This window comes from Carcharhinus amblyrhynchos, chromosome 29 (assembly GCF_965287045.1).
Source record: "Carcharhinus amblyrhynchos chromosome 29, sCarAmb.v2.hapA, whole genome shotgun sequence".
NCBI lineage: Eukaryota > Metazoa > Chordata > Chondrichthyes > Carcharhiniformes > Carcharhinidae > Carcharhinus > Carcharhinus amblyrhynchos.
The window spans coordinates 11,478,301-11,494,550 of record NC_137352.1 but is presented as its reverse complement, the minus strand read 5'-3'; the positions used below and the strand labels follow the sequence as shown (position 1 = coordinate 11,494,550).

The following is a 16,250-nucleotide window of genomic DNA, read 5'->3' as shown; positions in this document are numbered from 1 at the left end:
AAGCCACAGCACAAACAGGCCCTTCGGCCCACAAGTTGCACTGATCATAACCTTACCTACTAGGACTACCTATAACCCTCAATCCCATTAAATCCCATGTACTCATCCAGAAGTCTCTTAAAAGACCCCAACAAGTTTGCCTCCACCACCACCACCGACGGCAGCTGATTCCACTCACCCACCACCCTCTGAGGTTTATTTGGTAGTACGAGCTTTCAGAGCACTGCCCCTTCATCAGATGAGTCAGTGCACAAAAATCGCACTTTATTTATGAGGGGGAAAACAGAGAAGAATTTTCCAGATTTCGTTTTCCTTTATTAGCCCAAGGGTTTTTCTGGTTTTTGGAGTCTCTCCCAGAAGCTTACATACCCGAGCAGGCTTAGGAAGGGTCTAGTCATGATGCTCCAGGAACCATGAGTGTGGTGCAGCCTTTATGTAAAGCACCAGAGGAGCAGATGGCAATTTATTCCTTTTTACCGGCACAACTTCTTCATTCCTGAAATCAACTCACGAGAAAATGATAGAATTTCAAGCCATTAGAGAAAACGTATTTCTGATCCTTGAGGATAACGCCAAGCCACCTTCTCAAAAATTCCTGCATCATTATTCATTCTTCCCGTCATGTTACGCACACAGGCAAGCGGGCATACAGTAACTAGTCCAAATATCACAATTTGTGTTAATTCTTTTTCAGCCATGGTAAGTGCTGTCTCCATCATGCAGACAGAAGTGGTATGCCTCTTGTGCAGAAAATTAATACCCGTTCACTACAAACACCGTATTGCAAACAATCCCGTTTCATCTAAATACCCATTTTAATTAACCATCGCCCTTTAATGTGATCACAATCTTGCTTCTATAACAAAATCCTGCAGGTTAAGGATCGCTCAACATACAAGTACTCTAAATGGTTTCAGGCCATTAAAAAAAATGACACCAAGATGTATTACGCAGTTAACAGTATGTTATCTGGGTAATTCAAACATTATCTGTAAACTCATACCAATGATTTACTGTGTACAGTATTTAAAATGAATCGGTATTCACTTTCTTCAGAGATGCACGCCAGTTTGGTCTGCATGATAAAGGAGGCTGCACTTAACATGGTTAAAAAGGAATAACCCAAATTGTGATATCTGAACTAGTTACTTAATTCAACACAATTAACTTCACATCAGTGATACTGGAATTTTCTCCCAGCTGATTAATGACACATTCCTTAAAACCTCTAGTTGCATGCGCAAATGAAAGCTTCATGTTACGAACCTCAATAGAGTTGTCTCAACAAATAAAACATCAACAACTTTGTAACTTACTCCTACCCGCTCGCCAAACATTTCCACCTGGGGATTCACTATTATTCAATAGGGAATAACCTTTAGATAGGGTTAAATGGGTATATAAGTGTTGTGCACAGCTGTTCCAGCAGCAGCTGGGCCAGAGACCAGCTTCAATTCCAGCTTCTGCTGATGTAGCTTAAGAAGTCTCACAACACCAGGTTAAAGTCCAACAGGTTTGCTTGGTATCAGCTTTTGGAGCACTGCTCCTTTATCAGGTGTGTGTGAAGATTGAAGACTTCTTACTTCTCACCACAGTCCAACACCAGCATCTCCACATCACGATGTAGCTTAATTGGCCTTTTTAGCTCCAGTATCTTGGTGCGAAGAAACATACCTTTCCCCTGTGTGCTCCCCAGTACAGTAAGAAGTCTCACAACACCAGGTTAAAGTCCAACAGGTTTATTTGGTAGCACAAGCTTTCAGAGCGTTCCTCCTTCTTCAGGTGAGTGAAGGGTTGTGTTCAACTCTTGTGTTCACAACTCTTCACTCACTTAAAGGAGGAGGAACACTCCAAAAGCTTGTGCTACCAAATAAACCTGTTGGACTTTAACCTGGTGTTGAGATTCTTCTTACTGTACTTACCCCAGTCCATCGCCAACATGTCCACATCATTGTTACCCAGTAGCCAATTCTGGAAAGTATATACAGGATCAAACACGATTCTCTCTCCCTCTCCCCCCCCCAAACACATACACAGAACTATATAAATTTTTTCTCTTTGGGCTTGGAGGGCCGAATGGCCTATTCCTGGGCTGTACTTTTTTTTCCTCTATAATTTACGAGTTCCCTTTTGAAAGCCACGGCTGAATCTGCATCCAGCAACACGCTCAGGTAAGCGCGTTCCTGACACCAACCAGTTGCTGTGTGAAAAGGATTTTCTGCACCTAAACTCTGGCTCCTTGCTAAGCATCTTACATTGATGTTCTCTAATTCTCAACTTTTCCACTAACGGGAACAGTGTCTCCCTTTCTACCCTTCATGGTTTTGAAAAACTTTTATTAAAATCTCCTCTCAATGTGTACTTTAAGGAGAACAGCCAGATATACCATTCTATCCACATAATTAAAGTCTCTCGTTCCCCCAAACCACTCTTGCAGATCTTTTCTGCATCCTCTCCAATGCATTCACATTCTCTCTGAAACACGAGCCCCAGAATTGGACACAATATTCCAACCGAGACCGACCCAATGTTTCAAAAATGTTCACCACAACCAGTGAAAGAAGACAAGTAAATGTCAACATTTTTTGCAAAGACAACTGCCAGTTATGCATCAAAATAAAGTTACCAAAACATTTAGAACTCAGTCAGTATTATAACAATTTAAAAAAAGGCAGAAAAGGTTAGATGGGATAACTGTTGTAGAGACAGCATATTACAGGTAAAAATGATAAGAAATAAATGGCCTCCTTTCTCACCACTCAGGTCTATATTTTCCTCTTTATGCTAATGTTCTTCAGATCCCCAACATTGAATTTACTAACCCTTTCAAAAACAAAACAATTTTAATTCAGCCTGCACGTTAATGGCCATCTAATTCAGGAGTGTCACACAATAGGATACAGTTTCTCTACACATTTCTTACATCAGTCCTAATGCGTGTTCCATATTTTGCACAACCCAAGTTTGCATTTTATTTGGGCTTGGAGGGCCAAATGGGACAAATGGGATTCTAAACAACACAGATCATGGGAATTGATCTGAAGTCACTTAGTCTAAAAATTAAAAACACAAGTTAAATAAGTCAAAATGGGAACAGATTACTTAAATCCCTTGTCCCTATTATTTAAAAAGGATCAGTGATGTTTATATGTATTCAAATTAGCTATATCAAACACAAACTATAAAATGTACTAAATTATGATGCCTTCACTAATCCATGAAACAGGAAGAAATTTGACTTTTCCCATTTCTGATGCACAGCAGTTTGGGATCACCAGATAAATCACATCTACATACATTAACTGTTCCCATTATGACTTATTTAACGTGTGTTTTTATTTTTTTAAAAAAAGTAACTTCAGAACAATCTTACGTGGTTTAGAATCCTGTGGCCAAAAGTCAACAAATAAAATTCAAACTTGGGTTGTGCAGTGCATGGAACAGGTATTGGAACTGACGTGAGGAATGTGTAGACAGGCTGTATTCTATCTTGTGACACTCCTGAGTTAGATGGTCAGCATCAAAGATATATACTTCAGAAGCAACGTGCAGACTGAATTTTTTAAAAAAAGCTTTCCTAGATCACACTGTTCGTGCGCTGACAACACAAGCAATGTAAATGGCTCTGGCGAGCGCAGCGAGATGTACTTATCTCGACACTGCATTGTCGACAGTTACCTCGCAAACAGCCTGCTGGCCGGGGGATAAAACTGACATTTAAAAATGATATTTCCTTTCCTCCTGGTGGTTTGAGTTGCACATGTTGCTTTTTTTGATACGTCTTACTGAAGGATACATTGTTTCAGCAATTTGCCATCCTTCTGTCACGAGCTTACCACATGTCTGAGCTGGAAGGATGAGTTTTTTTTCTTGAACTTTTAACCCACCAGAATAAAGCATGTGGCTAAATGCAATAATCTCATTTTGAACATCAATCTATCCCTTCCCCTGCCCCAACAGATAAATAAAATTACCTGCAGGATATGGGATTAATGCAAGACTTTACAACAAAGACGCAATAATTGTCTTTCTTGCACTGGGCAACTCGTAATGCATCTCAAGAAATATCTAATATCCTTGGAATCATTCAAAATGTACAGCCCAAGGGTGTTAGACAGAATATTATAGATGCACATGCATACACATACTTCTACATGACACAATGTTGTAGGCACGAGCAGTTCAATATCTCCATTCAATTTACCTTGCACATTCCAGCACAAAAATATACTGAATCCGGCTATGTTGCAAGCTAAAAATTAGTGAAAAGTAATGTGCTTATTTTAACATTCTGCAATTAATACAGATTTCTTTTGGATTTATATTTTGACTACGTGGAGCATGACAAGGGAAAGAGAGAACTACCAATCATTTAAGTTGTCTTAAAGAAATTGCTTGTGTAACAAATGGATTAACCAACGCCCCCCCCAGCCTCCTTCCCCCCGCCCCCCACCATCCCTACCAGCCTCCCAAACCACTCCCCAGGGTTAGGGCCCAAGGGAATCCAGTGACCCCCAGGCTGAGGTTGCACAAGCACACATGCCTGAGTTTGATCCCCGCAAGGTGACAAAGAAAACACAGTGGGTGTAAGAACCTTCCCTCTTATAGGGGCTTCCCACAGCGGCATTCAACCAGCCTTTTGCTGCCTCCAGGACTCCTCAGCCGGGAAGCGATCCAGCTGTTTCTGAATTCCACTTCAAAAGACTGCAGGAAAATTCCACTGTTACATTAAAAAGGGAAAATAGAAACTAACCAGGAAAGTCGGGAACATATGGACTATACAGAAATGGCCAACTTCTGCACAAGTCTGCAGAAACCTTTTGCTAATATTCCCAGCATTATGAGCAAGAAGATGTATGTTTATTACCCCCCCCCCCCCCAAACACCCCCTCCTCACACACTACAGTTAGTTCCAATTTGGGATGGTCCCTAATTGCAGCTTGCATTTTCATGATCCGTCAGGAATTTGCAGGAACACTTCAAATTGCCAGCCCAAACGCCAGGAATGGGAAGGTGGGAGACAAATCAAATTTTAAAAATGTTTTTTTTAAAGCCTTCGATAAATCCCAACCACCTCGCCATCAAATCTGGAAAATGATTCATTCATGCAATTTTTAAAATGTTGCATTTCCACACAATTAAGGGATAACAACTTCACAGCGTTGACGCCCGTCCAAACGCACTTCGGCGATGGGCGTTTGTGCACATTGTATCCCAGGGTCCGATATTGTCCCCGCTCACACCTGGCTGAAATCCATACCCAGTGCGTGAGGCTGGGGATTGGAAATTAATAAGACGGCAAAACGTGCGTTCCTGCAGCACAAAAAAGGGGACAAAGAAATTGAAAAAAATACGCAGCGAGCCGGTTTTCAGAATGTGGGAACACAACTGAGAGCAAGCACTCTTTGAAAAAGGAAAATAGTGCTTCCTAAATCCTTAAGGCTATTGGCTGAGTTCTGTACGTTTCTTGCCTGTAAGGTGCAATCATTCTGACTGCTGGGGGCGGTGGGGGGAGGAATCGTTCGCTGGTCATCCTCTCCCACCCGGGGGTCTCCTGATAATTGCAGGGTTTTTAAAAAAAATTAGAGGGAAAACTTGGGAACCTCGCTGATGTTTTACGTGATGACCGCACTCCCATTCTAGCTCATCCTGTGCGCTTTAAGATATCAAATGAACAGCGTGTTTGATGTTTTTCATTCAGCCAACTATAACACTTATGGGGGGGTGGGTAAGGGGGGAGCGGATGCGTGTAGGTGATGTTGGAGAGGGATTAAAAAAAACAAGCATTGGGAACCATCACGAACACCACCACCCGCTGGCGACAAACTGAAATAAAACAACTGCACCTTGAAATAGTAAAACACTTACTGAATGTTAAGGCTGTCTGGCGGGGCAAGCTCACCAGTGTAACATTATTAAATCGAAACGCTCGCCGCGTTACCACAGGGGATGGAAATGCTTCTACTTGGATATTTTTTAAAAAGTTTATTTTCCCTCCCTATGCACTTGCCGTAAAATTCACGGGAAAAAAAAAGACCAATCTTGCTAACATCAGGCAAATGCAAAACTTTTCCTTAACAAAAAAGAACTGGGTGGCAGAATGGAGAGAAATCAGTCTGGGTTTGGGTGGAAAGGGGGGGGGGGTGAGGGCAAAAGTTCCACAAGTTTTCTGTGAAGTTTTTAAGTCTCGAAAAGCTCCAGGTCGTATTTGAACTGTCCCCCTATGTCATTAATTCTGTGTGGGGGGGGGGGGGTGCAGCCATAAATTATTAAGGGTTTAACACGTTGGAAATCAGAGCTCCTCTCGATTGACGATGAATTGAAAGGATCTGTCACTATAAAATTTTCAAACACACTCTTCGCGTTAGCAAGACTCTCAAATGTAATCCCCTACCTGTAAACAAAATCCAAAAGGAGACGGCTAAGGTAAGGAACATTTCAGACACTGAGCCCGGACCAATAAGTGTATATATATTTTAAAAGGATAATATAAAAACTATCCTCTTAAAATATATATTCTAATCCCATGAACTAACCAGTTAAATGAGTTTATTGAACATGTATACCAATGTAATATTCAGTACCCCGAATAGATGGTTTCATAAAACAAGAATTTCAACTGTGTTTGTGGAAAGTGTAATTTCTCAAGACTCGCATTCCAACCATTATCTTGTAAATTGAGTTTGTGTCTCTAAATGCACTGTTTGTGAATACCAGTCCTCACTCACCTGATGAAGGAGCTTGAGGCTCCGAAAGCTAGTGCCGCCAAATAAACCTGTTGGACTTTAACCTGGTGTTGTGAGACTTCTTACTGTGTTTACCCCAGTCCAAAGCCGGCATCTCCACATCATAATTTCTACAGCTCAGGGAACCAGTTACAGAAAGAGGGAACCCGTGATAAATTGCATCTAATATCTTCTGACTTGAAACAAAGTCTGACAACGGGATCTGTTTTAATACCCCCTTATCTGTCCCAAAAGTTTCACCCAGCTCCGACCTCCGCCGTTCTCAATTTTGCAAATCCTAAATCACCAAGGAATCCAGCGGAAAACCAATTCACCCCACCCCCCCAACACCGAATTCTGTATTTTCCCTCCAACTTGCAGAACAACTCATTCTAAAAGTTATTTTATGGATTATCCCCCCCCCCCAAAAAAAGGAATAAAGTGCGAATTTTGTAATATGTATAATGGTCCTCCTTTTATCACTGAACTCGCACGGTTAGATAGGATCGAACTCTATTTATTCCTGTTAAATCTCCAGATGAATCGATTTTGTCACAAGCAGATCCAGCCAAGTTTAACCCTGCAAAAGGATTTTTTTTAAAAATGTGGAACTTGGCCTAAAGTGGGACATGACTCCGGTGTAGCAAATTGTGTCCAAAATGACTGCGATAGTTGCCAATTATTGGCTACATTTTAACTTGCTACATAGCTGGATACATTCGTGATATATGGTGGGATCATTTGAAATATTGCTCCTCTTATTTGCATTGTTGCAAAACAAAATCATTGTCTTACATTCGTGCCTGACGTACTAAATAAAAGCGGGGGTACCGGACCCTTTGCATGTTGTATCAGAAAGGTGGCTGATTCCAACTGTAAATTACATCAACAGTTCGATGCAACAAAAGGCGAGATTAGGAACAATATTATTAGAAACTGAAAGAAACAATGTCATGTTTTTAAAGCCCGAAAATAAACTCAGGACATCGTTACTCTTTGTTAAAGGATGCAGTGGGAACTCTTTTCCCCAGTGGGTTTCAGTCACCTATACTGTTGTGTGCACATCGTTCTTCAACAACAACTCATTATTGAGGGGAATTTGCATACATTTAACTGGGAGGAATTATGAATTCCGACAGAGTTTGAGTGCACGGGGCTTTAATGTTGTGGCCGTGTGGATGATCCGTACAAAATAAAAACCAGCAAATACAGTGCACCACTAAATAAAAATACATTTATAATAACTATTTCCTATTTTACATGTGCAAATGATCTGGGTGTGTCTCTTCTGCAGCCAGAACTTGGCATGTTCTCCCTGACACGAGCGGACACACGACCGAATATGAACCAAAAGGCTGCCTGGCTGAACACCGCAAGCCCACTCCAGCCTCCGAACCCCCCCCCCCCCCCCCCCAATAAAACAGCACACAACAGTTTGGAAAACAAGAATGCAACAAAAAGAATAACAACAGTTGGCGGCACGAACAAAAGAAAAGTTATTTGTATTGAGCTTTTGAACTCTATTTCTTCCCCCGCCCCCTTTCAGTTTCTTTCCTCATTCGACCACGATACGACTGACTACTCTGGGGAAGGGGGGGGAAAAGAAAAGGTGAGGCAATTTTTTAAATTTAAGTCTTTTTAATCCACTCACCTCAGTTTTGGTGATGCGATGTCTCGCCAGTTTGACGACGGCGAAGTTGCCTTTGCCTAAAGTGCGCTCAATATCGTAAAAACCCACCCGGACAGGCGCCCGATGCAATTTGCCCGGGCAATCCGCCATGACCATGCTGGGAGCCGGTATAAGGCAACTACACACATATACACAGCCACCCCACCACAAAACAAGACCAAAATAACTTTCTTCTTTTTTTTAAAACCCCCCTCCCTCCACTGAGCGAAAGCAAAAATAAAAAATAATAATAATAATCCTCCTTCTCTTCCCCCCTCCCACAGGATCTATGACCAGGTGATATCAGGATAATTGAGGGAGGGGAGAAAGGAAGGAAGAAAGGGGTGGGTGGAGGAGGAGGAGGAGGAGGAGGGGGGGGGAACAGAAAGAGAGAGAGAGGGCGGGAAGCTGGAGAGTCAAGCCCGGTCTCCACTGAGGCAACAAAAGGGAAATCAAGCTACAAGGTCCCGCTCGTTGCAGGAGGCATCATGTTATCCTGGCTGACGCATATTGACGTAAAAACTCCGGGCTAATGTGTGCAGAAGGCGGGTTCTGAAGCTTTTCTCACTGCCCTGCGAATTTATCGCCATAGCAACCCTATCCACCTTTTACGTCAGAAGCAGCCACTTCTATTCTCGAGGTTGTCAGTCTCGGAAATCTAAATGCTGCCACACTGCTGCTGCTGCTGCTGCAAAATGTGTTCTCTCTCTCTTTCTCTTTCTGTCTCTTTATCTCTCTCTCTCTCTCCCTCAGAGGATCAAACACTAAACCAGGGGAGTTTCTGCACTGTCTTTCCGTAACCGCTTTTTTACATGCCAAAATATTATCTTTCTCTTTTTTCCTTTTTCTCTATCACTCTCTCTCCCTCAGAGGATCAAACAGTAAAGCAGGGGAGTTTTTGCACTGTCTTTTCGTAACCTCTTTTTTACATGCCAAAATACTCTGTCTTTCTCTTTTCCTTTTTCTTTCGTTGTCTCTCTCCCTCAAAGGATCAAACACAAAAGCATTGTCTTTTTGTTAATTGCAACCTTTTTTTACGTGCCAAATATATTCTGTCTCATTCTCTTTTCCTTTCTCTCTCTCTCTCCCTCCCTCTCCTTCAGAGAATCAACCACTAAAGCAGGGAGTTTCTGCACTCTCTTTTGGTTATTTGTAGTCTCATACCAAAAATATTCTCTCTCTCTTTTCCTTTCTCTCTCTCTTTCTCTCTCTCCCAGAGGATCAAACACTAAAGCAGGGGAGTTTCTGCACTGTCTTTTGGTTATTTGCAACCCCTTTTTTTCCATGTCAAAAATATTCTCTCTTTTTCTCACAAACACACACAAAGGGGAATTGGAGACTTTCTATTGTTTTTGAGTTACTTGCTGGTTACAAAGTCCTCCTGCTACATCACATGGAGGCAAATTGGATTTGGTTCTGTTTTTTTTAATGATTTACAACAGCGAATGATCTTAAAATCCAGACTCAGGAGAGTTCACTACCCCCAGATACACACAAACACACACACTCACATAATTGCACATGGTGCAGATGTTGGAACTTACATGGTATTATTACCCAACTCCATCTAAGCGGGGTCCAACTGCCCTTTGGTCTGGTGACCTTCCCTATTTTGAAATTTTGGAAAAAAGGAGACCATCATTGCCAATCAAAAGAAGATAAAGGCAAAATACTGCAACTGCTGGAGAGCTGAAATATAAATAGAAAATGCGAGAAGAACTCAGCAGGTCTGGCAGCATCCGTGGCAAGAGAACAACGGAGATAACATTTCGAGTCCATTGTGTGACTCTTCTAAAGAGAATGCTGCCAGACCTGCTGAGTACTTGAAGCATTTTCTGTCTTAATTATAAAAGACACTCCTTTCGATGTCACTTTTCATGACCATTGGACATGCCAATGCATTTGTACTGCCAATGAAGTGTGGTCATGGAGCATTTGCTTAAAAAAAAATTTTTTTTAAATAGGAGGGGATTTCATAGAGACTTATAAAATTCTAACAGGACTAGACATGGTAGATGCAGGGAGGATGTTCCCGATGGTGGCAGAGTCCAGAACCAGGGGTCACAGTCTGAGGATTCAGGGTGGACCATTTAGGATGGAGATGAGGAAACATTTCTTCACCCAAAGAGTGGTGAGCCTGTGGAATTCATTACCACAGGAAGTAGTTGATGTCAAAACATTGAATGTATTCAAGAGGAAGCTAGATATAGCACTTGGGGCGAATGGAATCAAAGATTATGGGGAAAAAGCAGGATTAGGCTATTGAGTTGGTTGATCAGCCATGATTGTGATGAATAGCAGAGCAGACTCGAAGGACGGAAAGGCCTCCTCCTGCTCTTACCTTCTATGTTTCTATGTCATGAGTGCAATGTGGAGAACACGACGCTTACTGCAAACCCCCACAAACAACAAAAGTATGAGAATAACCAACTAATTGTGGTGTACTTTCTTAAACATGCATTTTTCATACACAGTACCTGGGCTTTGGTTTAACATCACAGTTGAAATTAGTGCCTCCAACAATGCAGCACTCCCTCAGTTCAATACTATTGGGGGAGATGTGGTGCTCAAGTCGTGGAGTGGGACTTGAAATCACGATAGCCTGGCTCAGAGGCAATCAGTGTAACCAATGGAGTTGACTAATAAAACCTGAATGTTGAAATATTAACATATTTCGCATGTGGGTCTCGTGCAAATATAGGCAATAAGCCTATCACTAGCATGCTTCTTAGGAGGCTGGTACAGAGGAGAGGAGATAAAACCCCCATTGTTCTAAAGGTGCATAATTTAACTGATAAGGCTGCAACATGTATTCAGGAAAGTTGGGTAAAATGTAAAAACATAATCATAATAGGGGACTTCAGAGTTCTTCACTCTTTTTTGTGATTGCAAGTGAAAACATGTCTAATGTACATGCCTTAGTAAAACAAAAGAATGTTTTCAAATTACGCAAACCACGCACATTTCCTCACATCATGGTGCAATACAAAATGCATAAGTTGTAACTTAAAGGGCAATACATCAACTGAGAATCTGAATGATAAATACTTCACAGAATCACAGATTACTACATTGCAGAAGAGGCCCTTCGGCCCATCAAGTCTTCATGAAATGCCCTGACCTAGCCACCTAGTCCCACTTGCCAGCATTTGGACCATAACTTTGAATGTTATGGCACACCAAGTACTCAGTAAAAAGTCTGACAACACCAGGTTTTAGTCCAACTGATTTATTTGATAATAGACTCACAAGCTTTCGAGGTTTCCCTCTTCGACCTCGAAAGCTTGTGAGTCTATTATCAGATAAATCGGTTGGACTAAAACCTGGTGTTGTCAGACTTTTTACTGTGTTTACGCCAGTCCAACGCCGGCATACCCACATCATGACACCAAGTACTCATCCAGGTACTTTTTAAAGGATACGAGGCATCCCGCCTCCCTTTCCTTTGGTGCTTGCTAGACACTTCTGTTGACAGTAATGGGCAGTGCGGCTGCACAGTAGCTAGCATTGCTGTCTCATAGCATCAAGGATCTGGGTTCAATTCCCAGTTTGAGTCGCTGTCTGTGTGGAGTTTGCATGTTCTCCTCATGTCTGTGTGGGTTTCCTCCAGGTATTCTGGTTTCTTCCCACAATCCGAAAACAAAATGTGCTGGTTAAGTGAATTGGCTGTGCTAAATCTTTCCTCAGTGTACCCGAACAGGTGCCAGAATGTGGCGACTAGGGGATTCTCATAGTAACTTCATTGCAGTGTTAATGTAAGCCTACTTGTGACTAATAAGTAAACATCTTGCAATTATATAACACCTTTAAAGGACTGAAACATCCCAAAGTAACACTAGAGTATTACCAAACAAAATTTGAACCACCAAGTCACGTAAGGCAATATTAGATCAGATGACCAAAAAGCTTACTCTAAGAGGTAGGTTGTAGGGAACATCTAAAATGAGGAAAGCAAAGTAGAAAGCTGGAGAGGTTTAGAAGGGAATTCCAGAGCTTAGGGATTCAGCAGTTGACACTGCAACCAGTAACAGAGGGCTGGATTCTCCAACCTCCCCTGCAGCTAGAATTCTCCAGTCCCGCTGCAATGAACAGAGATTTGGCTAAGCGCCAAAATTCTCAGTTTTCACTGGCAGAGGCAGCAGAGCGTGAACAGCCAGAGAATTCTGGCCAAGGTTATGGAAGAGGCCAGAACTGGAGTAAATGCCTCAAAAAACTCCAATCAGTTTTTAAGAGATCAAACAAGGTTCAAGTTCTTCCTTGGTGTTAACAAGGTCATAAAGTTAGCTATGTTAGCTATGTTCACCATTCCTAGTAAACTTGTACATGCATTTTAAAGCAACACTTTTATGACTTCACGTGTAATACCTACCAGTGAAAAGTTTCCTGATATTTTTATGATGTTCCTATTGCAAAGGCCAGAGGAAAATGTACACAGAGTTTATGAGTTTTGCAGCTAATGTTTACGGACTGGGCAGTGACCAATCATTGGAAGAGGGCTAAGATGACCCAATGATACTCAGGAGCAAGGAACATAGTAAGACTCTCTCTGATCATAGATCATAAATCGTAAACATGTCGCTTTAGAATGTGTGTACAATTTTGTTAGAAATGATGAACGTGGAGCATTAGCTTTGTGTGGTGCATGGTCTCCTTAAGACTCAGAGACAGCATGGCAGGACAGTGGTTAGCACTGCTGCCTCACAGTGCTAGGGACCCAGGTTGGATTCCTGGCTTGGGTCACTGTCTGTGTGGAGTCTGCATGTTCTCCTCCATGGATGAGTGGGATTCCCCCAGGTGCTCCAGTTTCCTCCCACAGTCCCAAAAACATGCTGGGTACACTGAGGGAGAGTTTGTTTTTAAAAAACGCACTGGTTAGGTGCGTTGGCCAGACTAAGTGCACCCTCAGTGCACTCGAACAGGCACCGGGGTGTGGTGACTAGAGGAATTTCATAGTTTTGTAAGCCTAGTTGGGACACTAATAAATAAACTTTGTGGAGAAGAGGACGTGCTAGGAATCAAGATTCCGTTGGCTATGGGGCCACGTGGGGGAGATGTTTCTGTGGGAGAAGTCACAGCGAGGTCTTATTCATACCATTACACATTTACAGTACAGATAATAATGGACAGATCTAAAATAGTTTGAGAGGAAGTATAACTTTTGAACTGGCCTAGCAGCAGGACCCACCTAAATATTTTGTTCTGAATATAGCGTCCAATGTGAATCCACAGCAAGCATAACTAGAAAGAGGCTATCTTTATCTTCACTATTAGAGCACAGGAGTGTATAGCAACAGGAGTTTCATTGGATAAGCAAGAGGATTGTCTTGAGTTAAAGCCTTTACACCAAGAAAAGTTTAGGAGCCATTTCAAAAAAAAGTCAGAAAGAACAAAAGCCCATTTTAGAGAAAACTTTGTTTATTTTCGAAAGTAGATTATACATTTGACCAAAATGAATTTTAGTCTGAATAGATGAGACACACAGTGGGCGGAAATCTCCAGCCGTGCTGGTCTAAAAGTCAGGAATTCCCACCAGACCATCAAAGGTGTTTCACGTTCTCTGCAACCCGCCCTCTAAAATTCCAGTGGCGGGCCGGATAGGAGAATTCTGGCCTGTAAGTTTGCTTTTAAGTGTATAAATTGAATTCCCTCACAATGGTTGCATTGAATTTCGTGGGGCAGCACGGTGGCACTGCTGCCTTACAGGGACGTGGGTTCGATTTTTGGCTTGGATCACTGTCTGCGTGGAGTCTACACAATGTCTGTGTGGGGTTCCTCCGAGTGCTTTGGTTTCCTCCCACATTCCGAAAGGTGTGCTGGTTAGGTGCACTGACCAGGCTAAATTCAGTGTACCCAAACAGGCACCAGAGTGTGGCAACTAGGGGATTTCCACAGTAACTTCATTGCAGTATTAATGTAAGCCTATTTGTGACACTAATGAATAAACTTTAATTTATCCATCCAACCACCTTATGTCATGAGTGAATCATAAAAACGTCGTGTAGTGAGAACATTGACCAAATTCTGATGTATTGTATGATATGTACTTTTTTTAAGTGAGAGGGACATTCAGTGAGAACAGCTGTTAAACAGTGGAACTGCGTCCTCGAGTGGCAAAGCCACTTAGAATGTTATCAACTCCATCCTGCATTTCTACAAATGGTCTAGACTTGTGAAGTTATATTCATCCACAATACTCTCTGCAATGCCAGCATTAAAAGCGCATCCCAATATAAAAGACTTAAGAATAATGATTAACTTTAACATCCATATGTCAGTGATGTGAAGTGATGATTCAAAGCGATTTGTCACAGAGGGGTTGGCTAGGATGAGGTTCCTTCATCCACTTGGCATATGGCAAGTTCCGAATTATGGCTGTGGTGTCACAACCGTGGGAAGAATGATCTTTATTCTACGGGAAGAGCAGAGCGTTGAAGAGGAGTCATCGTCTTGCACACTTCCTAGTGGGAGGATTGCAGCAGCACAGCTCAGTCCTCGGAGCAGCTGGTCTGACAGCTCTCTCAGACAGGGACTGATGAATGGTACATGGAGATGTAACAAAGAAAGAGAGAGAGAGAGACAATAAAATGAAAAGCAAAGAGAGAAACCTTCCTCGCTTTTAGTCCTCAGTTATTTTTACTTCTCTTTTCAGCAAAAAAACGGTTGGCTAAAAAAATAAATATTTCTGACATCATTAGAGGATTTAGCTGGGAGTTGCAACTCATCCCAATAGTGTGATGGAGTCGAATTAATGTCAGAAGAGATGATCATTAATCTAGGGAATGCCGTAATTAATTTAATGATGTTATTATTTCAAATGCGCATATTAATTAATTTCCCTCATATTTCTCCTTCAAGCCAGCTTCTCAATTACAGTACCAGCATTTAACATTTAAATTGAATATTAAAAATAAAAACAGGAAAATCTCAAAATAATGCTTAAGTTAATAGGCCGATGCAGTTTAGGGCTGTATCAGAACGTTAGCTTTCAATGTTGGGATTTTGTAATGGTGACAAGTGCTTTATTAAAGCATGCTGCTCACCATTCTGACTTGGAACTATATTAACTTTCTGTCATTGTCTCTAGGTCAAAATCTTGGAGCTCCCTCCCTCACAGCACTGTGGGTGGACCACATGCACTGTAGTGGTTCAAGGAGACAGCTCACCATCATCTTTTCAAGGACAATCAGGGATGCGTAACTGGCACGCCCGCATCCCATGACAGAATAAAAAAGATGTGGCCTCCCTAAGATAACCTGCTTCCCTCCCACAATTAGACCCACCCCCCTGACAGGCAGATGCAACCGCAATTGGAGTTCCCCTGGCCTATCATCTCCTGGACAAGGACCACTCCCTTAATCACTGCCTCTGAAATTCCACCCCCCACCCTCTGATTCCTGCACCAAGCAGTCACACCTCGATCTTCATGCCGTTCCCACCTTCACCCCTCCCTCAACCTCTACAATGAGGAGCAGAAAGCTGACCTTCTCCTGAGTCAGGAATGCTTCCCACACAGGGGTCTGCACTCTGTCGATCAGGCTGTGTTGGAGATTGGGAACATAAGAACATAGGAGCACATGAGCAGGAATAGGCCATTCAGGCCATCGAGTCTGCTTCACTGCTCAGTATGATTATGGCTAACCATCCACTTCAGTGCTTTTTTCCCACACAATTGTCATGTTCATTGTTGTCATTAGTATTTAAAAATCTGTCAATTTCTGTTTTAAACACACGCAGTGTCTAGGATGAAGGTTCATAACCCCAAATCTCCTCATCTCAGTCCTAAGTGGCTTTTCCCTTATTTTGAAATTGTATCCCTTGGTTTTAGAGCCAGCGTTTCAAGTCAGGATGAAGTCATC

At 42.1% G+C, this 16,250-nt stretch overlaps 1 protein-coding gene across 1 annotated transcript in view; it reads right to left on the bottom strand.

The window, feature by feature from the left end:
* Positions 1–8,914, bottom strand: part of sik2a (salt-inducible kinase 2a) — a 154,550-nt gene extending 145,636 nt beyond the window's left edge. Inside the window, exon 1 of the mRNA XM_080214875.1 lies at positions 8,377–8,914. Coding sequence (XP_080071001.1) covers positions 8,377–8,511 — 135 coding nt within the window. The 5' untranslated portion in view covers positions 8,512–8,914. The remainder of the gene's footprint in view (positions 1–8,376) is intronic.
* Between the last annotated feature and the right edge of the window lie 7,336 nt (positions 8,915–16,250).